Source organism: Chlorocebus sabaeus, chromosome 18 (assembly GCF_047675955.1).
Source record: "Chlorocebus sabaeus isolate Y175 chromosome 18, mChlSab1.0.hap1, whole genome shotgun sequence".
Classification (NCBI taxonomy): domain Eukaryota; kingdom Metazoa; phylum Chordata; class Mammalia; order Primates; family Cercopithecidae; genus Chlorocebus; species Chlorocebus sabaeus.
The window spans coordinates 12,855,053-12,879,450 of record NC_132921.1 but is presented as its reverse complement, the minus strand read 5'-3'; the positions used below and the strand labels follow the sequence as shown (position 1 = coordinate 12,879,450).

At 36.4% G+C, this 24,398-nt stretch overlaps 1 protein-coding gene and 1 long non-coding RNA gene across 4 annotated transcripts in view; one reads left to right on the top strand and one right to left on the bottom strand.

Moving 5' to 3' along the window:
• The window catches only part of DSEL (dermatan sulfate epimerase like), a 290,760-nt gene that overhangs the window by 265,498 nt on the left and 864 nt on the right, over positions 1 to 24,398 (bottom strand). Inside the window, exons 2-3 of one of the 3 annotated variants that reach the window (XR_012089289.1) lie at positions 19,768 to 24,300; positions 15,429 to 15,508 (exon numbers count right to left, since the gene is read on the bottom strand). Coding sequence is in view for 2 of the 3 variants with exons in the window: in XM_008013829.3 (XP_008012020.2) it covers positions 19,777 to 23,445 (3,669 nt within the window). In the remaining variant the exon portion in view is untranslated. Of the gene's footprint in view, positions 1 to 14,846; positions 24,301 to 24,398 lie in introns of those variants that run through there. The other 2 variants (XM_008013829.3, XM_008013828.3) reach the window with 2 other exon arrangements.
• Positions 9,896 to 15,134, top strand: LOC140708983 (uncharacterized). Its single transcript, XR_012089290.1, has 2 exons — positions 9,896 to 12,202; positions 12,509 to 15,134. It is a non-coding gene; the product is annotated as an uncharacterized lncRNA (long non-coding RNA).

Here is a 24,398-nt window from a genome sequence, read left to right as displayed (position 1 = left end):
GTCCATTTTATTCTTCCTCTCTTTAACCTTTCTTTAATTTAGAGGTAAATGAAAGTGTAAAATGAAGAAAACAAGGAATGCCTTGTGAAACAACTACTTTTGGATTTTTTCTTGGTTCCTCACTTTATGACCTCAGGCAAATCTGTTAGAAAGTTAAGGAAACTTTCTTAGGGTTTTGATATCCAAATCCTAAACACCATCACTTTTACTGAGCCAGCTTTAAAGTAAATATCACAATGAGAAAGAATGTCCCTCTTCTGGTGAACTATTCAAGGAACTAGGCATGTGGGCCTGCTTTAGCTCCTGAAGAAAACAGAAAATGTAAGAGGCTAAGAGCGGTCGGCACTAGCCATGTGTAGGTCTGTCACAGTGTACCCTTGTTAAAAGCATCTGAAACAGAGCACTCAGAAGTAAACAGGATATACTTGAAGAGTATTCACTCCCATCATTTTCATGGTCATTGCCATCATCCTAAATGGAAAGCTAGGATAGTAGAATAATTCTATCCAAAACATAAAATATGAAATCAAGAATGACAAGAGCTGATAACCTACATGTTGATATACTACACTTTTTCATTCATAATACCTTAAAAACAAACATAGAAACAAACAACAGTGCTTTTTCTAAGTTTGATGTTAAGTGCTTATTTTTGACTTTTAGTTTGGTCAGGCGCTAGGTCTAGCTATTCTCTGGCCATGTTACTTCTCCCCTACTGTCTAAAGCAAGAGACAAATAAAAGAAACATAGCTTTAATGTAACCTTAGTTTTAACATAAGTTGGTGCCTTTTGGTTTGAGACAAGAAATGTTTTGAGGGTTGAGAAAAATGAATCTCTCATTTATGGCTTGAGATGCCAAACTGGTCACTGTAATGACCACTGATCACTGAAGGAGCCCAGGCCATTTTTGAAACTGAAGTGACTTTTAACCAATCCCCCTCCACCTTTTTTTTTTTTTTATCCAAAAGTTGAATGTAGAGAGGCCTTGAAAGTTGGAAAGCATGACCTCAAAGCAATTCAGTGTGTAGGAAAGAACAGGAAAATGCCTGAAATAAAATTATCTTGAGAGGAAATTTGAGGCTGGTAATTTAAGTTCAATAGTAGTTCCTAATGGTTTTTAAGGGGTTAGGGGTATGGGATGATGGCTGATTACTGTGTAATATATACCTAATGTAGGCAGCTCTTCTAGATTTAGTAACAGTGATCCAGTAGGTTGTCTTTTAAAAAACAACAAACTAAGCAAAAAGATGAACTAAAGTGAACTGGCCTTTTGGCATGACCACCAATGTCAACTGCACAAAATGGTATAAGCCTGCAATTTTGGCCCTCACACACAATTGTCATTTGTTTAGGTAAGCAGAACCTGTCCTCTATAGTGATACTTTACACCAGTGAGAAGCAGTGAAAGTTTTGGCCACATGAGATTTTAGGCTGTTTTTCATTTTGTGTTTGGAATTAGTCCTGAAAACTTTTGATTAAATTCCAAGAAATTTTAGACCTTTTTTTCCTGTATGTCTTTCTCCCCCATTTACGTCGTAGCATGAGGAAGACCTTAAGTAGAAATAATTATAAAATGGAAGATAAGTAACAGTACGCATACCTGAACTGGGTAAAACAGATTGTTTTAAATATATTTTATCACTTTGATTTCTCTCTTTTTAGGTTGAAAAGTATCTTTTTTATTTAAAGATATATAAACCATTTTCTACGTTAAAAATATTAAATCTTTTTTTTTTTTTTTTTTTTTTTTTCAGGCGGAGTCTCCCTCCGTCGCCCAGGCTGGAGTGCAGTGGCTCTATCTCGGGTCACTGCAAGCTCCGCCTTCAAGGGTTCACGCCATTCTCCTGCCTCAGCTTCCCCAGTAGCTGGGACTTTAGGCTCCCACCACCAAGTGCGGCCAATTTTTTTTTATTTTTAGTAGAGATAGGGTTTCACCATGTTAGCCAGGATGGTCTCAATCTCCTGACCTCGTGATCCGCCCACCTTGGCCTCCCAAAGTGCTGGGATTACAGGTGTGAGCCACTGCACTCAGCCAAAAATATTAAATCTTTACCAGTTTATGGTACAATCGTGTTTTCTAATTTGGTGCTCTTTTTTTAATGTCATTACTATTATTGTTTTTGTTTTTCGGATATAGGGAAGACATAAAAATATGTATATAAACATTTCAATATTTTCTTACATGGTTCCTGGCTTTGGTCTAATGATTAGTTAGTCCTACCTCTTTTACCCTCAATATCATACAAGCAATTATTTCCTCATAGTAATTTGAAATGTCTGTGATTACATTTATGCCATAAATCCACTTGAAATATATTTTAGGGTATGTGAGAAAAATAAGATTAGTTCTTAATGTGTATGTTTCACCCATTAATTATTGCATTGGAGATACTATAAGGTATTTTAGAAAGCTATTAAGAATAAACTTGAAATATATCCAAATAAGCAATTAGCTCAATAGTTGTGTGAGAATTAATATTATTGGATCTACATTTACCTTATTATTGAAAAGTAGATTATACTTTTAATCTCAATTCAGATCACTTATCTATTCATGTACCTTTCTAAACCTAAAGGTGAAAGAACATTAAGAAAAATTCTGGTAGATATTTCTCAGAGAGGGCTTTTGGGGTGCCCCTCATATTTCTCTGTATTTTTAAAGACATTCTTCAAAACATACCTTTTTTTAATACAAAAAAAGGACTTTTCTAAATTTTCTCCTTCCACAATACTGTACTATAATGAGAGCAAAGAATATCACTTTAAAAAATGCTGAAAATGAGTAAAAGGGTAAGATTAAAACAAAACTTTTTGCAAATGGTTGAAAGAGACTGAAAAATTCTTGTTGTTAAAGTGGGACAGAGAGAGCACAAGTGCACAGAAATGCACCCGTGGGAGCTGTTGTGGGAGCTGTTGTTCAAGCAGAGATCTCTGAAAAACCAGAGCTACATATGGAAAGCAAAGAACTTCAGAAGCAGTTGATCCTCATTGTGTGCAGATTTGCATTTGTAAGTTTGTCTTCTTGCTAAAATGTATGTTACTTCAAAAATCAATAATCACTGTCAATGGTCATTTGCAGATATATGCAGAGTGGCAAAAAATTTGTTACCTGGAGAGAGAGCACGTTCCCAGCTGAGGTTGAACAAGGTAGTGCTTTTCCTGTTTGTTTCCACTTTCATGCTATAAACAAGTGCACTTTTAAGGGTTTATTTAATGCCACATTTTTCACACTTTTTTGTGTGATTTTTTTGGTGAGTTTGCTGTTTAAATTGGCCCCAAAGTGTAGTGTTGGAGGGCTGTCTAGTGTTCCTAGGCTAAAGAAGGCTATGATATGCCTTACAAAGAAAATACAAGTGTTAGATAAGCTTCATTCAGGTATGAGTTACAGTGCTGTAGGCTGTGAGTTCAATGTCAAAAATCAGTCAACAGTATTTATTATATAAGGTGTCTTTAAACAGAAACACTCATGAACCAAGCTTATTGACTGATTGATAAAAATTTAGTGATCAAAGGCTTCCAGGACCCTAACCCTGTACTTCCCCAGGAGCGATGTTCACTAATTCAGTGTTTGCAACAATATGACATAAGTACTGCAGAAAACAAGAAACAACTGCCATTGGACTACTACCTGCCTAATGTAGTGGATTTCCCTTCACTACACAGTGGAATCCCCTGGAGGGTGAGCATTTAAAAAATGCAGATGCTGGTTACCCATTTTACCCCCGCCACCCCCAAGCCACGGAAATCTGAATCTGTGGAGGTCTCTGCTTTGATGGTTTTGAAATCTCAAGTAATTCCAGAAATTTTTCTTTTCTACAAAATTATACCTCAAGAAAATGGAAGTTGTTGATGGAAAGGCTCTTTTCAGAAGAGAACATCATCTGGGATGTTGCTCTTCTCTCCTTCATTCCAGCTTCCTGGAATGCAGCAGTGATGATTTCAGCTCTACTAGCCTTCCTTGCTCATGAGGCAATCTTGAAAATGACAAAAACTAGTTTATTTAATTTATCTTACCAGCTAGTACCTCAATTCCAACAATGTTGGATGCCACGATGTAAAATCCCTTTTACAGTGTTTCCTAAGCCTCATATTCTCATAGCCACTTTACCCTCTATAATCAGTCCCTTGCATGCAACCTTATCTTTTTTTTTTTTTTTTCTTCTGTCATCTCACTCACTCCTAGGGAAAACACAATCTGGCTAATCTAGCTTTCCGTTTTTCTACACTTGCATGTGTGCAGCTGAACAGAGCTGGGGTAAAGCAGTTTTCTTAAATTAAGCGAACAGCCATTACTTTCAAGAAGGCCATTAGAACTGTCTGGCAATGGTACAAAATTTCCCCTCTCCATACCTTTTACTCTCTTACTCTCCTAGATGACTATTTTATACCTCCTTTTCTCTTCTCTAGCCTCCAAGACCTCTTTCCCCATCTTTTTTCTCATCTATTGATTCTGCTTCCTATTTCATTGAGGAAACAGAAGTAGTAAAAAGAGATAAGTAGAATAATATATTCAAAATGCTGTAAACCTAGGACTGTAGGTACAGCCAACTTACCTTGCAAGAATGAATGTCGTAAAAAGATACATTTTAGGCAAACAAAAATTGAGAAAATATTAAAGATGCATTTAAGGCAGAAAAAAAATGAGCACAGAATAAAGGCTTGAGCAGTATGATGGTACAGAAAGAAAAACATAAACATATGAATAAATATACAAATACTGGATGTATAAAAGAGTAATAATCACTTTTCATTTTTCTATAATAAGCCCTGAAATAATAGATATAGGATGCATTGCTTTTAATAAAAGGAAGGGAGGCATTAATCATCTCAAAATAATTCAAAAAAGAAGTAAACTGAAAAAGAATATATTAATAGTTAAAAGAAGTATAGACAGAAAGTACATACTAATTATAAATAAATCCATGCATATCAATAAACACTCCAGATAAAACACAATGATTATTAGAATGTCAGTAAAAATCCAGCTATCTTCTATTTACAGTATGTATATTAAAAACATCAGGCCACAAAATGTTTGATAATATCAAAATGAAAAATTACATCTCAAACCAATACTAAACAAAGTCCCAACATACTGAAGATAAAAACTAATAACAAGAGATAAATAGTACTATATAAATTTAAGAATAACTCAACCATGAGTTTCACTGGAATTCAGAAAACACTTAGAAGGTTTAATGGATAAACTACATATCAAAATGTGTGGAAGATAAGCAATATGATTTAAAAGGTAAATTAATAGCCTTAAATTTGTATAGTAAAAAATAATAATAATTTTAAAATGAGAATAAAAAAAAATAGCTCCTGACATTGAGGAGCTGGCCTGTTACCATCAGCCAGGCCCCAATATCCTCTTGTTAAACATGAACATTTCACAGAACAAAGCCACTCTGTCACCACAGTGATCAAGACAAAAACAAAACTACGCCATAATCATGTTTGAATACAGAAAAAGTATAAACATTTTCTAAACCACAAAATAGTGCACATTCCTGTCTCCCGGTTAATATAAGCAATGGCTACTTTTTCATCAATTACAGCTTTAGCCTCTCTGTACTCATGTCTCCTTCCACATAAGATTTATTCATATACCCAATCATAGTACTACCCCCACTTCCTGAGAGTAGCTAATCCAGAGAAACGCCACACTTCTTAAATATCTCTCACTACAAGAAGCAATAAATCCAGCTTATTCCTGGTGGGTTTTCGCAGGAGGATACCGACCAAAAAAAAAAGGATCATATATCTAATTATCTAATTAAAGAAGATACAAAACACAACATCAAAAGCAAATTAGAAAAAAATAAAATAGAATGAAATAGGTAAAATCAGACGTCAGAGTTAATGCAACAGCAAATGTACACAAAAACAGAAGCCAAAGTTAATGCAACAGCAAATGTACACAAAATAGAAGTTAGAAACAGTAAAACTAAAAGTTAATCTTCGAAAAGACTTATATTATAAAAGGTAAACTCCAATTAAATAATAAAAGGAAATAAGGCACACATGTTCAATATTAAGGATAGAAAAAAATATGTAGGGGTGAATAGAGAGGCAACAAATATGCATTTTGAGTAAATTTAGGTCAATAAATGTGGAAAAGAAAAGGACAGACTGGTAAATAGAGTAAGACCCCATCTCTACAAAAATAATTTTAAAAAAAATCTAGCCAGGTGTGGTGGTGTGCAGCAGTAGTTCCAGTTATTTGGGAGGGTGAGGTGGGGGAACACTTGCGCCCAGGAGGTCAAGGTCACCCCACTCAATGTAGCCTATGTAACAGAATGAGACCAAAAAGACAAATTCTTAAAACTACAACTTGCCAAAACAGACTTACAAAATAACTATGTGAGCTAAATAGAATAAGCCTATAAGCACAAAATACAATTTTACACTTTGTTAAAAAGCTTCCCACAAACAAAATACAATGGTCAGACGGCTTTACAGATAGGTTCTAACGAACATTCTAGTATTAAATCATTTCAATCTTATGCAAACTCTTCTAAAGAATATAAAAATGAACGATTTCCAACTCATTTTATGTGACAAATATCATGTTGACTTCAAAATTAGGCAAGTACAATATGAGAAAAGACAATTACAGGCAAATCACAATTACAATTGTGGCTATAAACATCTTAAACTAAACATTAACAAAGAATATTCAGCAAACTATACAAATATAATGAATCACTCCCAGGCTCATTTTATCATAGCAAACAAAGTTGGATTTAATCTCAAATAAGAAAAGATTTTCACATAATGCATTACATTAACAGATAAAGGCAAGAAACCCATGAGAATCTTCATAAGATGGAGGAAAAACATTCAATAAATTCATCATGCATTCATAAGATGTCACTTATCAAACTAGGAATAGAAGGGAATATCACATCCTGATAAGATGAACCTATGAAATACACACAATATCCATTTTGGAAAGTAGTGAAATATTAGAAGCACTCCATTAACATTATAAATAGCACAATACCCATTACAGCTATTACTGTATCTATTCAGTATTTCACAGGGGGCCCTAACAAATGCAGTAAGAATATTAAAAAGTTATAAAATTAGAAAGAAAATATAACTCTCAGTAATTACATGTTACCAAACCGTATACATAAATATCTCCAAAGAGTTTACAGGCAAATTGTTGAATTAGTAAGATTTAATAAGGTCCCTGATACAATATAAATACACAAAAATAAACTGCATTTTCTATATACTAGCAAGAGTTAGAACATATAATTAACAATAAATATAATCCACAGTAGTAACAATATATAAAGTGCTCTGACTTAAATCTACCAAAGGATTACCAAGTATTAAATAAAAGGAGACGAATACCATGCCCATGAATAGTGACTAATCACTGTAAAGAGGTCAACTCTCCCAAAACTGATACAATGAATTTAAAATTAAAATGTATTGTTCTTTGTTTGTTTTGAGTAAATGTGCAAACTAATTCTAAAATGCATATGTAAGAAGAAAGGCTTAAGAAAATCCAAGACAACAATGAGAAGGAAAATAAAGACTCATCTTGCCAGATTTCAAGGCTAACAATAAGACTGTTATAATAAAGAAGTGTGGTATTGTTGTCGACGTAAACAAATTTGCCAGTGGGATAGAAGAGAAAGTCCAAAGTAGACTCCTACAAAATACAGAGACTTGATATTTGGTAGAGATGGCACTGAAGGTTAGTGGGAGGAAAAAACGATTATTCAATCTTTTTAGTTTAGGGCAATAGGTTATTCTTACCAAAAAAAAAAGTCAGAATAGACACAACAATTAATATAAAGTAGATTAAATACTTATAAATGAAAGACAAAATATGTGGCAGACGGACTGTAATATGCCCCCCAAATTATCCCCATCTCCTGGTACTTATGCCCTTGTGTAGCCCCCTCCTTCTGAGTACAGATGGGACCTATGACTTTCTTTCAACCATTAGAATGCAGCAACTATGATGGCTGCCACTTTCATAATTTATGCTACATTGTTGGCAGAGTTTCTCTATTGATTCTCTTCCTAGCTTTAATGAAGCAAGTTCCTATATGGAGAGGTCCACATGGAAGCTACTAAAGGCGGACCCCAGGCAACAATCAGAAAAGTACTGAAGCTTTAGGTCCAACAATCTACAAGGTACTGAATCCTGCCAACAATCAGTGAGCTTGGAAGCATATGCTTCCCCAGTTGAGTCTCAGATGAGATTGCAGCCCTAGCCAGCAACTTAATTGCAGCCTTGTGAAAGACCCTAAAGCAGAGTACTCAACTAAGTCATGAGTTGACCTACAGAAACTGTGGGATAATCAATGTACATTCTTTCAAGCCACTAGGTTTCTGGTAATATTGTTAGGCAGCAATACATAATTTTAAAAAATGCTTATGAGAAAACATAGGAGAACATTTTTAGGGCCAAATCTCTTGGGGAAAAATTTTTAGTAAGATATGGTAACAGTATACATAATAAAGGAAAACACTGACATATTTGATTACTTTCAAATTAATAACACTTGTATATCTAAAGCTATCACAATGGTCACTATACAAAAATCAAGAAAATATAAGCCAAAAAGTTATTGACAATACATATAACCAAAATAGGATTAGTATTCATAATAAATAGTAAACTTCAGCAAGTTAATAAAAAATAACTGAATAGAAAAAGGGGTAAAAGAAATGACCTCAATTTCACTCCAGAGAAGAAACACACATGGTAAAAGTAAAGACTATATGTGCGAATTTGGGTGGGTGTGTGGGTTTGGATGGGTGGGTGTATATGTGTACATGTGCACACACACCTGTGTGTATGTTCTAAGTCATTACTAATCAGAGGAATGTAAATGAAAACCATAATGTAACATTCTTTTATCCCACTAGACAGGAAAATATTAAAAATTCTGTAAATGTCAAGTGCAGAAGAGAATCTAGCACAGAAACTAGAGTGTTAATTTATACAGACAATCTAAAAACTAATTTGGCATTGTCTATAATAGTTGAAGATGTACATATCATACTAATCCAGAACCTTTCAGCTCTAGATATATATGCTGAAAAGGAACATTGGGTGTGGGAGGGAAGGTTCGTAGTACAAACAAACAAAAATACCAAATTCCTGCGCATGTACATTATGGAACATACTTAAGAATTTTAACAAAAAATTACTTGAATTTGCAAAAATTAGAAATATACCTAAAATCTATCAAGCAGCTAAAAGATAAATAAGGTATGGCATGTTCCCACAATGGCATATTCATGTAATGAATCACTACCATGGTGAAAATATGTGATCTCCACCTACAAACATCACATGTATTAGACAAAATTTTGAGCAAAAAATAAAAGCTAGTTGGATACTAAAAGGTACAATGTGTTACTGTGATGGTTAGTATTAGGTGTCAACTTGACTAGACTGAGGGATTCCTAGATGGCTGATGAAGCATTTTTCCTGGGTGTGTCTGTGAAGGTGCTGCTAGAGGAGATTGACATTTGAGGCAGTGGACTGGGAGAGGAAAACCCACCTTCAGTGTGGGGGTGGACACCATCTAATAGGCTGCCAGCAAGGCTAGAACAAAGCAGGCAGAAGAACTGGGATAGACAGGTTGCTTGCTGAGTTGGCTTGCTCTCTTTCTTTCCCTGCCATGTCACATACTCAGCTTCCTCTCCTCCTGGCCTTGGATATCAGACTCCAGGTTCTTCAGCATTTGGACTTGAAGCAGCAGCATATCAAGGGTTCTCAGGCCTTCAGTCTCAGACTGAATGCTGCACTGTTGACTTCCGTGGTTTCGAGGCTTTTGGAATTGGACTGAGCAATGCTACCAGCTTCTCTTTCCCCAGCTGGCAGATGACCTACTGTGGAATTTCCCCTTGTAATCCTATAAGCCAATTCTCCCTAACAAACTTATCTTATTGGTTTTGTCCCTCTGGAGAACCCTGACGAATAGAGTTAGTATTAAAATAAAGTTTACAAACATGCAAAATCATACAGTATGTTGATGAAGATAGAGCTACATATGGTGGAGCTATAAAGAAGAACAAGGAAATGATACATACAAAATCCAGGACAGAAGTTACCTCCGGGATGGTTGGTGGGAGCAGACGATGTGAAAATGGCAAGTCAGATGGAGGGCTTGACTACTAATATTTACTATGTATTTCTTAGAGTGGTTGGTGTGTATACTCATGTTCGTTTTACTACTATCTTTCATATTATATATGTTTCATAACATTTTGTAGAATGTGTGAGTATATGAATTCTAAATCTAAATCCCAGTTCTGGCCACAACAACGTATCAATATCACAAGGGAGGGCTTCCAAATTCCCAGCTAGGGTCAATGCATTTTTTTCATTGTCAACATATTAGTGCAATCTATTTTGCATATCCAAATGCCTACAGTTCAACAGAGAGGGGCCATAAAGCTCATCTATAAAAGAATCAACACAATAGTGGTATATAACTGCCTAGAGACAAGTAATGCAAGGATGTGGCAGCAATATCCAATAATAAACAATCACACACAAGGACTGACTCTCTATTGAGGGTATGTGCCCCATTAGCATAGTACTATGACACTCAGCCCTACTTCAGAGGTGCACTCTCCCACTCTCCTCACTGAAAGGTTGAGTTTCTGACTGGAGGCTCTGGAATTTGCTCCTTGGTCCCAACGTACAAGCCACGAAAAAGCAAGCATTCAAACTTACAAAGCACCAACCAAAAGATGAGATACTGTAGAATTTTACCGCAACCCCAAAAATATGTGTGAATAGCCTGTGACTTACCAGAAAAGTTCATTCTACATAGATGTAATAGTTTTATATTGATACAATCCTCTGTTATGTATGGTGTTAAAGTAATATATACATATACATTGATATGTAATTTGAATATACTTCCTCCAACTGGTTTCAGTTTATTCTATCACAGTCAGTGGAGTAAATGTAATGTTCTAAAACATGTTGAGCTTTATGTATACTTAAGTGGAAAAAATTGAAATGGAAAAATACAATAATGCAGACAATCACAAATATATGTCTGTCAAAAGAAGGTATGAATGCAGTTATGCTTAATGTTATGCAAATGGCACCTATGGCCGCGCAGGGTGGCTCACGCCTATAATCTCAGCACTTTGGAAGGATGAGGGGGTGGTTTACCTGAATTCAGGAGTTTGAGACCAGCCTGGCCAACAGGCAAAACCCCATCTCTACTAATACAAAAAAATTAGCTGGATGTGGTGGTGGCTGCCTGTAATCCCAGCTACTCCAGAGGCTGAGGCACAAGAATCGCTTGAACCTAGGAGGTGGAGGTTGCAGTGAGCTGGTATCACGCCACTGCACTCCTCCAGCCTGGGTGACAGAGCGGGACTCTGTCTAAAAAAAAAAAAAAAAGACTTGTGACGTGGAATAAAACTGAATGACAGCATCAGACTTGAATTCAGAAATGTTTATATCTCAATATATCTCAGAAGTAAATATACTTTGGAAAAAGACAAAATAAGGCTCTGAAAATGAAGATATTGAAGGTGAAGTGAAAGGTTGAATAAAATTGTTTACTGAAATATGAACATTAAAAAGGCAGTATATTTCTAAATCAACATATTGAGTAATTTTTATTTGACAAGTTTGTGCAACTCAATTAATACAGTAATTACCAAAATAGGTGCCTGATTAGTACAGATATCTACATATCTTAACTATATATGCCCAAATTATTTGAAAATATTTTTAATATTTTCTCACTTAAAAACAGATGCATCACATTTTATATTGTTTCTTCTCTTTGGGCATATACTATAAGAGAATAAAAGTAAATATACCTCTACTGCCTCTCTCTCTCTCTCATCAGTAAGACAAGAATATTGGAGATGGTCACAAAGAGGAAATAATTACTATAATTAATTTACTTTTTGAAAACTCTTGCTTCAACTTTGAGGGAGTTTACTGCTAGAAAAATGAAGATTTAAAATTAAGAAACTTGCCTAAGACCTCAGAGCTAGTAGGGTATTTGTACTTACTTCTAATTCCAAAGATCGTATTAAATATAAACTTGTATATATTACATTTTCAATGGTAATGTCCCCCTTCAAATTAGGATGGAAATGGGGGAAAGATAAAAACAAAGCTTGTGAAAAACCCACCAGTACAACCTGCTGGTTGTAAAGAGAAAACCTTATGCCTCTTAAGGTAATGAAATTTTTTTTTTTTTTTTTTTTTTTTTGAGACGGAGTCTCGCTTCGTTTCCCAGGCTGGAGTGCAGTGGCGCAATCTCGGCTCACTGCAAGCTCCGCCTCCCGGGTTCACGTCATTCTCCTGCCTCAGCCTCCCGAGTAGCTGGGACTACAGGCGCCCACCACTGCGCCCGGCTAATTTTTTCTATTTTTAGTAGAGACAGGGTTTCACCATGGTCTCGATCTCCTGACCTTGTGATCCGCCCGCCTCGGCCTCCCAAAGTGCTGGGATTACAGGCGTGAGCCACCGCGCCCGGCCAAGGTAATGAAATTTTAAGTTTGTGTCTGTGTATACAAGTATGTATCTTTTTATTCATGTGTTCAACAACAGGATATTTTAGATGGTTTTATAATTACTGTTAGGAAAAGGTCAAAATAACAACTGGATATGTGTACATTTCAGTTTACTTCGGTAAATCTAGAGAGATAATCAGAAGTTAGTTGGTGTACATAAGCCAACTGTAAGCATATTATGCTCCAGTTAGCATTGAACTAGCCAGGGTGCTCAGATTAATGCTTAAAAAAACAGTAAAAACTTTACGTTTTGTTAATGTGGGGTTAACTTTTATTAGCTATATCCTTTATATGAACTTATATTTTAATGAGTATTTCCTCAAAGCAATTTCATCATTTCTTGGTTGTATTTTGTTTTTATACATATAAATCTCCCTTCAATGTTAAGAGAAATATTGCATTGAAGCATCAAATTTAAATGGTTCATAAAGTTAAAATAACCATATTTTAAAGCTGCAAGCAATGTAAACAAATCTAGAGAAAACCTAATCTTTTGGAACAGAGTGCAGGAATGAACATACCATTAAAACAACAAACAAACAAAAAACAACAAACAAAAATCAATAAAACTTGGCAGTAATTTTTCAGTATAGTACAAGGGTTTGGAGCACTATTCGCATCATGCAATGAACAAGGTAAAAATACTTATTGTTCATTGAGGGGTGTCAGATTTTAATGCAAGGATTGAATAGTTTATGTTTCTCATTTAGCAAATAAGAAAAGTGACAGTAATAGGGGCCAAACTGACTTCCAAAAAGAGAAACAAGGAGCATTAAAGATGTTGCATGACCATGAATATTTCCCTTTTTAAACTGTAAAGAATAATGTATGTATCCCGAGGTCAGAAATAGAGCAGAACACAATATATTAGAGGACACTGGCTTATCTAGGACATCTGAAAACCTGAGACATTAGGTGAAATTCAACATCAGTGTTAATACAGTCGAAAGAAAAATTACATTCATTTCAAGAGTCAGCAATACAGAAATCATTTAAAGAAATAGTATAAAATAGAAAGAGCAATTGCCATGTACTGTGAAACAGTATCGGCTTAGATTATAACTTGTCTTTCTGTTCTACCAAGTATCATCTTCCCTAATATTTCAGTCTTTTAAATAGTTTATACAATAATTAACACACCATTGTTATTGGAATGATTCTCCTTGAGTACTTTATTTTCTGTGTTCCGATTTAGGGTTTCTCCTTTCTTCCCATTTCACTCCTTCCCTCCCTCCTTTGTTTCCTTCCTTCTGTGATTATTTACAAGACAGGGAAAAGAATAACAGATTGTTGTTTTTTCCCTAAAACAAACTCTATTTGAATATATTTGATCAACTGTTAGTCACAGAATTCACAGCATTCACTTCTACTTGGTGTGGGCTCCTTTATGCTGGGAAATTTGTGAAAAGTGGAAAAGGAATGTTTCTTTTTAGTTCCCTCTTAACTGTCAGCTCCATGGAGGTATAGCCCATGTATACTTTGTTCACCACTGCATTCCCAGGATTCAGAACTGTGCCTGGCACTGTGGATCTGGAGGTTCTTAGGGAGGGGGAGAGAAGGAAAAGAAAAGCCTGACGGAGCCTGAATCAAATACACTGAGTTGTCCATCTTACCGTCATTACTAGCAATGGTCTATACACAGGCCAGTCAGACCACACTCAGGCTTTCTCTTTCTCTCTCTTTCTCTCTCTCTCTCCAGGACATTCCTTGATATTCAAATACAGACCAAACTTGGGGTAGTTGAGTGAGTGGCAGTTGCAAGAGTGAGTTTCAGTGGTTTTATTCTATTTGCACTTATGGATAACACAGAATCTCTTTTAGAAGATTGATGGGATGTGCCATGAGAAGTATATACTCAAAACCTAGTGGTGATCTCTACTCAAATTTACCTATCATAATTCCCCCTAATTAATTGATATCTTAGAATGTTAGGGAATCTTACCTCTGGAAGTAGTGTTATATTCCCTTCTATTAAAAAAAAAAAATCTTCAACGTGCTAACATTGTGCATTACTTTAGTGACGTATACCTCAAGTAACTTGCAAGAAGTTTCTTCTTTTTCCTCATAACCACGCTGTTTCAGAAATAAATAAGCCATGTCTATTATAGAACAGGTACCACTTCCTGGGGTTTTTCCTTGGGTGGTAATCACTACCTTGCATACCCCTCCTCTCGCTCCTTCTCTTTCTGATGAATTCCTAAGAGTTTCAAAGTCTCTAGAGAGACTGCCAATTCCTCAATGAGCAGATTCATAGTCAACTGACTTTTATGTTCTTCCTTTATGCTAATCAGTACCTTGACAATAGATACACTGATTGGTCCTTTTATTCAAAAGTATCCATTCATTCAAAAGTAACAAAAGTATGGTGAACAGTCAAATTAATAATGAATTACAAATCCATTCAAAATTCCTTCAAAAAACTTTTGAATTGAAAAAACATATGCCTAAATCTTGGTCAAACCACTTAACAGCTGATTTACTTTGGACAAATCACTTGACATGAGTTTCAAACATATATGTAAAACAACTACTTGAGAGAGTTGTTGTGAGGATTGTAATGATACACAAAAACCTTACGATTCAATATGCAGCACATATTAAGTGATCAATTCATGACAGATCCTTATCCAGAGTAAACCAATTATTGACAATTCAGTCAACATTTAAACAGGCAGTTAACAGTCCACATGTTAACTGTCTTGATATCTTAGAATGTTAGGGAACCTTACCTCTGGAAGTAGTGTTAAATCTCTTCTATTAAAAAAAAAAAAAAAAAAAAAGGCATCTTCAATGTGCTAACCTTGTGCATCACTTTAGTGATGTATACCTCAAGTAACTTGCAAGAAGTTTCTTCTTTTAGTGATATCATGCCTGAATGAAGATCTTACCAGTGGCAGGAGGGGCAGATGTAGAATACAGATGCTTGATACAGGTACATCATTACCATTTAGAAAGTTGCAGTCAGGGCCTGGAATTAAGTGAGAGGAACAGAGACACAGAGTCGGGGGTTGGGGAGGTGGAGAAGGACCAAGTTCAGTTGCTAAAATTGTGGATTTGGGTATCAGTATTCAGTCTGCCCTGCATTTTCCAACTGCTGGTTCCTCAGCTCCATACAAAATCTTAACAGCGTTACTCAAAGACCTAAGGAAAAGGGTTATGATAAAATTATCCCAATCATAAGACAAGTTGCTTTTAGCTTTTTATTTTTGTATTAACAGGAGTCTTATTATACATAGGTCTGATAAAACCGGTTTACGATCTTCACTCTGTTTCCAGTGCTGCATAACTGGATAATGTGTGAAGGAAAAACAATGACGAACAAAAAAACTAATTGCTTGGAAGATTTAGCTGAATCTATCCATGAAAACAGAATCAATTAAACATGTATGCGTTACTTGGACTACATACAAATAACCCATATAAATGGTAGCTCAAACATCTCAAGTGTTTCAGAGAATGTTAGAATCTATTGTTTAAAGTGTCTATCGTCGTCTACGCAAAAATCCAAAGTCATCTGGATCTTTAAAAATTACATGGATAATTTTTCTTCCAAAATGAAGTGAAATCATGATTAATCAGATATATTAGACAATTTGGTCGACATTTAAATAAGCGGCTAATAGCCCACATATTAAGTGTCTTGATATCTTAGAATGTCAGGTACCCTTGCCAGGCGTGGTGGCTCATGCCTGTAATCCCAGCACTTTGGGAGGCCCCGGCGGGCAGATCACGAGGTCAGGAGTTCGAGACCAGCCTGACCACTGTGGTGAAACCCTGTCTCTACTGAAAATATAAAAATGAGCCAAGCATGGTGGCGCGCACCTGTAATCCCAGCTATTCAGGAGTCTGAAGTAGAAGAATCGCTTGAACCCGGAAGGCAGAGGTTGCAGTGAGCCGAGATTGCACCACTGCACTCCAGCCTGGGCGACAGAGTAAGACTCTGTCTCCAAAAAAAAAAAAAAAAATGTTAGGTGCCCTTACCTTTGGAAGTGGTGTTATACTGCCTTCTGTTTATGTTTTTTCCTAAATTAATACATGAAAACTTTTTAAATTTCTGATCAAAGTTAATCAAGCCAAATGAAGCAATTCAAAAATTATCATTAATATTTACTCACTTATAATTGTGATATACTTTGTATACCAAGAATGCCTAGGATATTTGATGATGTACAGAAATCACTGCTGAACAATGATGCCAACCAAAAGTAAGTGGTGGAGGAGGTTCTTCTTTGAATACATTTGCAGAGGGCAATGTAGCAAGACCTGGGAATTCTGATACAAGGAAGGATTGTCCCATTCTTGTCAGGCATTTATTAGTTATTCTCTATGTAAAAGGACAATCAAATGTCTAATATTTTGGTGTTTACACCGAAACATACATATTCTTGCATTATCTCTTTGTTAAAATTTAAATTTTAAATTAAATTCTACAAATTAAATTTATGCAGATTTAGCTGCTTTCTCCTGAGCAGATTTTCCTATTTCCTATTCCCTCTGAATTTTCATTAGAGTAAATTAAACTCTGAATATGGCCTTTTCATTTCATCCTGAGTAAATCTATGTTGTCTGAAAATTTAAAAAGCCAATTACCATTATATTTGTTATTATTGTCAGCAAAATTAATAAGTCCTTTCAAAATTTTAAAATGTCAATCCTATTATTTTAATGAAAGCATTTATCCCAATTAGGCCTATGTATGGGGAAGTTAATGTAGAAAAAGATGGATTTTACAGATGAGAAATTTTATAATTATTTCTTTCAGAAGTGTCAGATAGTGATAATCCCTCTTTTAATTATTTTAAAGATAAGAACAAAAATAAGAGTAGAAGCTACTTAAAATTTTCCTAGATCACCCTAAGAGTGCAGGACCTGGGAATGTGCTGGGAGAGTCAATCCCCTGGGGAATTCAGTTTCTAAGGCAGGGATCTCAGGCACCATCACATGCATACATATCCAATGGATGTGTCACCCGCTCACCCATACATAACATTCCTTACAGGACAATCTGTGAGTAGACGCTTTCTCCAGCAAACTTTCTATTTTAGAATTAACTAAATAGTAGGGTTCATGTCTAAAATTTTCCCTTGGGGTGGGAGTAGGTGAATACACAAACAGGCAAATACAACTGCATTGCCATGTGGGAGTGAAAGCTAGGATACATTGTAAAGATCGTTTTGGTAAGCCTGTACCTTTATTTTGCTCTCAATGGCATGTTCCCATATTCATTCTCAATGTAACTCATTTTTTTTCATTTTTTGTTACTCTTCTTCCTCTATTACTCTACATACTCCATTTGGCCTTCTCCTGCCTACAAGTACACTTTTGTATTGTCTGTACAATGTTAAAATAAAGGAAGCAGTAGTTTCTGCTTTCTGGTTTGCTACCTGCACACAATTGTAATTCCTACCTTGATCAGATCTAATACTGCTGACAATCCAGACTTTTTATATGTGATCTGATTCAAGATCACATATCCTAGGAATTGAATGTAAACACTGAGACTCTGACCAATAATAAAAATAGTGTTATCACCCATGTAGCATGCAATATTCATGTAGATATCATCCAAGTAGCATTTTATATGCTTGCTGGTAACTCTGAGATAGAAAGAATAATCTTTCTTGAGAATAATAGTGTAGATTCAGGTCTTCGGTGCCCTCTCAACCTACATTCACATGAATTTCATTCATTTTGACATTATGAGGGACGATCATGAGAGATACGGGAAGGAAGATGTGGGGGAGGGGGGCAGCCTCCATTCACACTATAATGGAAGAAAAATGACAGCCCAGTTAGGTTTAGCTGGAATGTAACATATCCACAGCTTTATCACTCTGGAGGCACATTTTGCCATAATAACAAACTACTGAGGAAGAACCACTTTTATCTAGGTCAGAATGACAGACTCCCAAGTGTTAGAGAGCTTGAGGGAACTACGGTTTGAAACATCAGGAAGAAGACTGCAATCTGTACAGAGATTTTCATCAAGTCTCGACACTGCCTTACGTTTTCATCCAATACATTGTAATTACTCCACTGGCTTATAATGGCAAAGCATTCTGATTTCAGATCCTACCAAAATAAAATAAACCACACTTTATGACGACTACATTTATAATAAGATGCAGATGGTAAAGGAAACAGATGCCTCTGACATCATCTCCCATTTGCTTTCAACTTTTGCAGACACTGGCAGTCTGTAAACTCATTCAAAGGGATGCAAGATAAGTCAGGCAGTTTTCCAATTCAGTTTCCAGTTTAAAAAGACACTGCAGTGGCACCACTTTGAGTCACAGAGTGTTAATTCCAGAAAAATGAATTTGATTCTAAGTCTGTGTCAGTCTTTACTGCAAAATTAATCATCTGGGAGGAAAATGCCCCACAATATTGGGAGTTTAGCAATTAGTAACTACTGATTGTTTTGCTTGATAGTGACAGAAAGGACAGGGTAGGAGAGATGTGATGGTGAACAGCTATAGCTTCAGGGAGGATAAAAAGTGAAAGAAGAGTTTTAAACATACAACCATGTCTAAAATGATCTACCAGCCCTTGGCACCCAGATTTTTCAAAGACTTGTTCCTTACTATTTCTAAGTAAAATACTTTAAAGAGGCTTTTAAAGTTAGTTTCTGACCTCAGAAAAACATATTCATTCTGTATTTCCATCTGTATTTCCCAGAAGAAATCCTACAGTTTTGATAGGAGCTTTCACCATTTCCTCAGTGATATCACTGCACATTATACACAGTAAAAGAAATTCTTTTCTTTTTGTGCAAGGTAAGTGTGTCAGAAGACCTTTTCAAAAGGATAAGGAACTTTTGTAGTCCATCTTGAAAGCAAGAGATGTGTGGTAAAGCAGCAATTGCAAGGCCTTTAGCAGTGTTTGAGGTCTCTAGATAGATTAGCACAGTTACAGATGAAGGAGAGTTAGACAAAAACCTTTAAAATGTTCCCCATCTCCCCTGATCCCCATGATATAACTTCATCTACCACTCTGTAGCAGAAACTTTTTAGCAGACAAAATTTTCAGAAACAAAGGCAAGGGAGGTAATGACATAAAAATAAATCCTGCTAGGCCAAATATGGTGCCATTTTTTAAAACAATCTCTCTGTGCAAATAACACTGAACACACACACGCGCGCGCACACACACAAGAATAAACAAACTCTTCTGATTCATATCCACAAAGTGGGTTAGGAAGTATTATTAGTGCAAATTTCTGCTGACCTGCAGCATTTAGTCCATAAACTTTGGATATCCTAGGCGATCCATTAGTGTCCAGCAGATGTTTTCAATTAGTTTAATTTCATCTCTAGGCAAGTTCTGTTTCCAAACATTAGTATTAGTTGGTGATATTTCCCCTTCATAGGGAAGGTAAAAAAGGTTTGTAGAGGTGGCAAACAATATTTGGTTTAAACTAGCAGGAGACAAAGGAATTCCAAGAAAGGCAAAAATCCTTTCAGTAGTTTTCTGAGGAAAATGCACAATATCTTCAAACTTGACCAGCTGGTAGCTAGTAGGCAGCAAATCTGTATTTATTCTCAAGGCTGCTGCTGTATTTGCCAGCCACAAGTGAGACAACAGAGACACTGCATTTGATTTGGATTTTGATAATTCTTTCCTCAATGGTTCATACTCGAAAGCATAACCCGAATTTAAGTTACATTTGCCTTTACCTCCCTCTATTTTAAACAATTTTGCTAAATGCTCTGGTACATTCTTCAAAGAATAAAGACTTGGTTTACTATTGTATAACATTGAATAAATCCATGCCCGAGGGTCTCTTACTATGTACAATGCCCTCATCGAAGCTCCTAAAACTTCTTGAAAAAAATGAAGCTTTAACGTCCAGCTCCCACTGCTTAAACTGAGCACAGGACGTGCACTTGGGTAGTAAACCAGGTGTCTCCTCAAAGCCCTAATATATTCAGCATCTCTATCAAAGGCGCCTTTCATTTGACTTCTTTGTTCTGGCAAAGACTCTCTCCTTTTAAATTTTCTTTTTTTGTCCTTATTCATTGCAATATATTGGGCCAGTTTACCCCTATTGGGTTCATGCAGATGGATGTTTTGCAAATGTAATTTTGTGTCCTGGACTAAAGACTGCAACCAGCCTCGGAGTAAACGAAAATGCCCACTGCGGATATCTGACACCTTCCATTCACAAGCATCTACAAATGAGTCGATTTCAAACTCAGTTTCAGGAATATCAATGTAGGCCGTAGGAACCCTGATGTAGAGAAAATCACTACTGTTGAAAAAAAGCTGTTTGAGAATTTCAGCTCCTGAACCAGGAAGTGAGGTAATGACAACATCAGGAAGATCCACGTGGTGTCCTTCAGAAGACAAAGACTTCTTGCTTCCCTCGGCCTCTGTCCTTGTCCATTTTGCACAAATGGGCTGACTACAAGTGCTCCACACATCCAGAAGCTCAATAAACCACAAGGCAATAACCAGAATTAGTATCCATCTCATTAGTTTTCTAAAAGAAAGGTAAAAACGCCATTGGAAAGTTAAAATCACCAAGCTAATGCACAAAATTAATCCAACTGCTATATTAAATTTAAATCCAAATGGGAAAATAATCCTATCATGTCTTACAGGCTTTACTATTGCTTGAGTGCCCAAACCAAATCGGGTTATTTGGCCTTGATCAGCCACACTGGCAAAGCCACAGAATCCCAGATAATTGAATCTTGTCTTCAGGTTATGGTAATCAGTTACAATAGAAACAACATGTTCGGTATTATTGACATTGAGAGAAATCTGAAGTCCAGAATCGGAACTATCAATAAATCTGCAGCTGGAAACATTGATATATGGCCCATAAAAGACATATGCAATTCTTGTGATTGCGGATTCCATCTGAAAAGTAACATTAACAAATTGAGTCCACCGTTTTTTAAATTCAGCGGCTTGCTCTGCTTCCTGTATACTGGCCATGGGACTATTGCCATGATGATCAAACCAAAACATTTTGTAGTGTGCATCCCACACATCCATCATGGCACCATTATACCTATTCATAAACTTATATGGGATATATTTAAAATCAATATCCAAATTATGAAAGAAGGCACTGACAGAATTTATTGGGGAATCTTCTTGCCTCTCAATATGATCAACAACTAGCAGAGTTTGGGAATTTAAGAGAAGCAAAGCACGATATACACTTTTCAGTCTCATCGCTGAAGAATAAGCAGACACGGCTTCCCCACTCACAAATATCATTTCCCCATGTTGAGAGGCAGTGATGATTTCCCCAGCTGCATCACCAACCTCCTCACCAGTCCACTTAAGCCACTGTGCACATTCTCCCAGTTGACCTTCCCAGGGCTTATTACACTGGCTTGAGGGTGATGGAGCAAACACCAATACATTGTTAAGGTGGCTCAACTTGGGTCCATAGAGAGCTTCAGAAACAAACACTTGTCCATTGGGGGCAAAAGTAAATGAGTTCTGATCTGGATGCTCATGTCCTGGGTTAAAGCTTCTCCACCCATCAATCCAGGAATATGGCTGAAAATGAACTATGTCATACACAGCTCGTCCTCCCAACTTCCCAGATTTAAAAGACACAAAGGTATTGGTCTGTGTGTTTGGCAACCCAGCCCCATAAGTAACCACACCCCAGTTAGGAAATGTGTGTATTTTTGCAGTACCATATTCAGCAGGCGGCTGTGGTGTGAGCTGGGGATCATACCAGATGTATTCGGTGTGAAGAGTACTCCACCTTTGGGCAGTTGAAGGAACCATCGGTCCATCTTTAGGTCGGTGCTTTCTAATTTGCTGAGCTAACCAATTTCCAGCTCCATTCTTTAAGATGAACTTGTCCAAGAAAACTAGCTGGCTCTCTGGACCATAAAACCAATTATAATTGGAATCTGCTATACCCACAGTTCTTTGGAAGCCAGGTAAAAGGGTGGCATAATAGAACCAAAAGTGCATCTTTAACCAGTTATTATCCAAGTTGTTGATATTAAAATGGCGCTGGGCCAGAAAAACATACTGTGTGATGGATTTAGCTGTGTAGCTTCCATAGGCCACACCTTCATCCAAAGAACCATCAACAATATGATTCAATAGAAACATTGTCTTTTCCATTACATCCACTACAGCCTGTTTCCATATATTTGCTTTAGATCCTTTATCTACTCCAGTTACCAAGGCCCCTGTGAGTAATGCTATCATATTAGTGGCTTGGTGGTTATGGAGAAGCTGTTTGCCCCATGAGCGGACCTTGGAATATTCATACATTTCCTCAGTAATAACCCATATTTTTTCCAGGTATTTTTGTCTTCGATGATTATCTAATAAGTTACATAAAAAGTCAAAGGCAGTGGCAAAACCTGTTAAGGAATGGCCAATTGGAACCTCATCTCCTGGTGCATTCTCTACTAGCCAGTCTTTGTAGCCAACCATCCTGTCCATATATTCCAAGACAAATTCAAAGGCAACTTTGTCTTCTGGGCATAACAAACAGTACAATGCTAAAGGAGGAAGATTGTTACCATAAATTTCATTCCACTTGGCAGCAAAATCAGCATGCTTTGGTGGAGGTAGGTAGTACGTTGGGTTGGACAGCATAACTGTCACTGCACTTCTGATAGCTCTAAAAAGATGCAAATGGCTTGTGCGAGACTTTTGTCTCATTGCTTGGATTTCTCCAGCATCAAAATATAAACTTGGATGAAGCATACTTTTCTTCAGCTTTTGGTTGGGTCTGAAATCTTGCACTTTCTGTGTTTTAAACTGATCTATATCATCTGCAAAAACTGCCCATTCAGAGTAATTGCTCACAGATTCCTCAAAAGTAGATAAAGCAAACATCAATAATACTAAGAATAATAAATGTCCTGTAAACATTAACGCCATGATCCATGGGGGAGCTCCTCCCTTAGGCATACATGTCAGATATGATGCTGAATGTGTTTCCCATCTGGTTAGTATAAAACATACAGTAAAGGCCTTGATAAAACAAAGACTGTAAATCTGATATGCTGTGAAATCCAGCTGACATTCAGTACATTCTAAGCAAGTGCAGTTGCCAGAAAGAGAAAACTTAAATTGTGTATCTCTGTCCCTGGCACAGTTTTGCTTCCAGTAAAACTTCGAAGAACGTTAAAATTTCTAATTTTTCCATAATACACAGGGAAGTGGTACAGTTAAAAAACACTATGAATTTAGCATTTACTTCCTTTACTTAAATCTATTTAACACAAAGACTTGGAACACACATCGTTAAAAAAAGAGAAAAAGCACTCCAAAATTCAAATTAAGAGTCATTTCTAACATAGAAAACCATCACTGGTGATAAGTTCACCACACATGTATGATGCATTTGTGTATGTTTGCCCAAAGAAGATGATAAAGTACTGACATTCTTCGAGTGAGTGGACTCAGTTGTCATTCCTCTCAACGTTTTATATTTCTTGTCTTGTGAATGTTTTTCTTCCATTTACGAGAAAGAAACATCCTCAACAAGTGATCAAAGTCTTAGTTGGTTTTTAAAAATTCAAAATTCCTGCCTTCATTTCAAATATTTTTCAGGCTTACTTACTCATCAGCCTATTATGACAAAGAGAAACCATGTTCATATCTTCTTTTATCAGCTTCATGTGTATAACCATAAAAATGCAATCTCTTCAGCCACCTAGATACTTCTCGTCCAATCATGAAGTAACCGCCAACTGGGAAAGAAAATTCCCCTTTCAGCAACAGTGAGGTCTTGCTTCTGTTCTTTTTTCATGACACTCTTTTCTGGGGGTGGGGGACAAAACAAAAATTCTCTGAGGCTCCAGGTATGCTGAGAGTGAACATAAACTGATAGCTTAAACATTCTGCAATCACTTGATAGA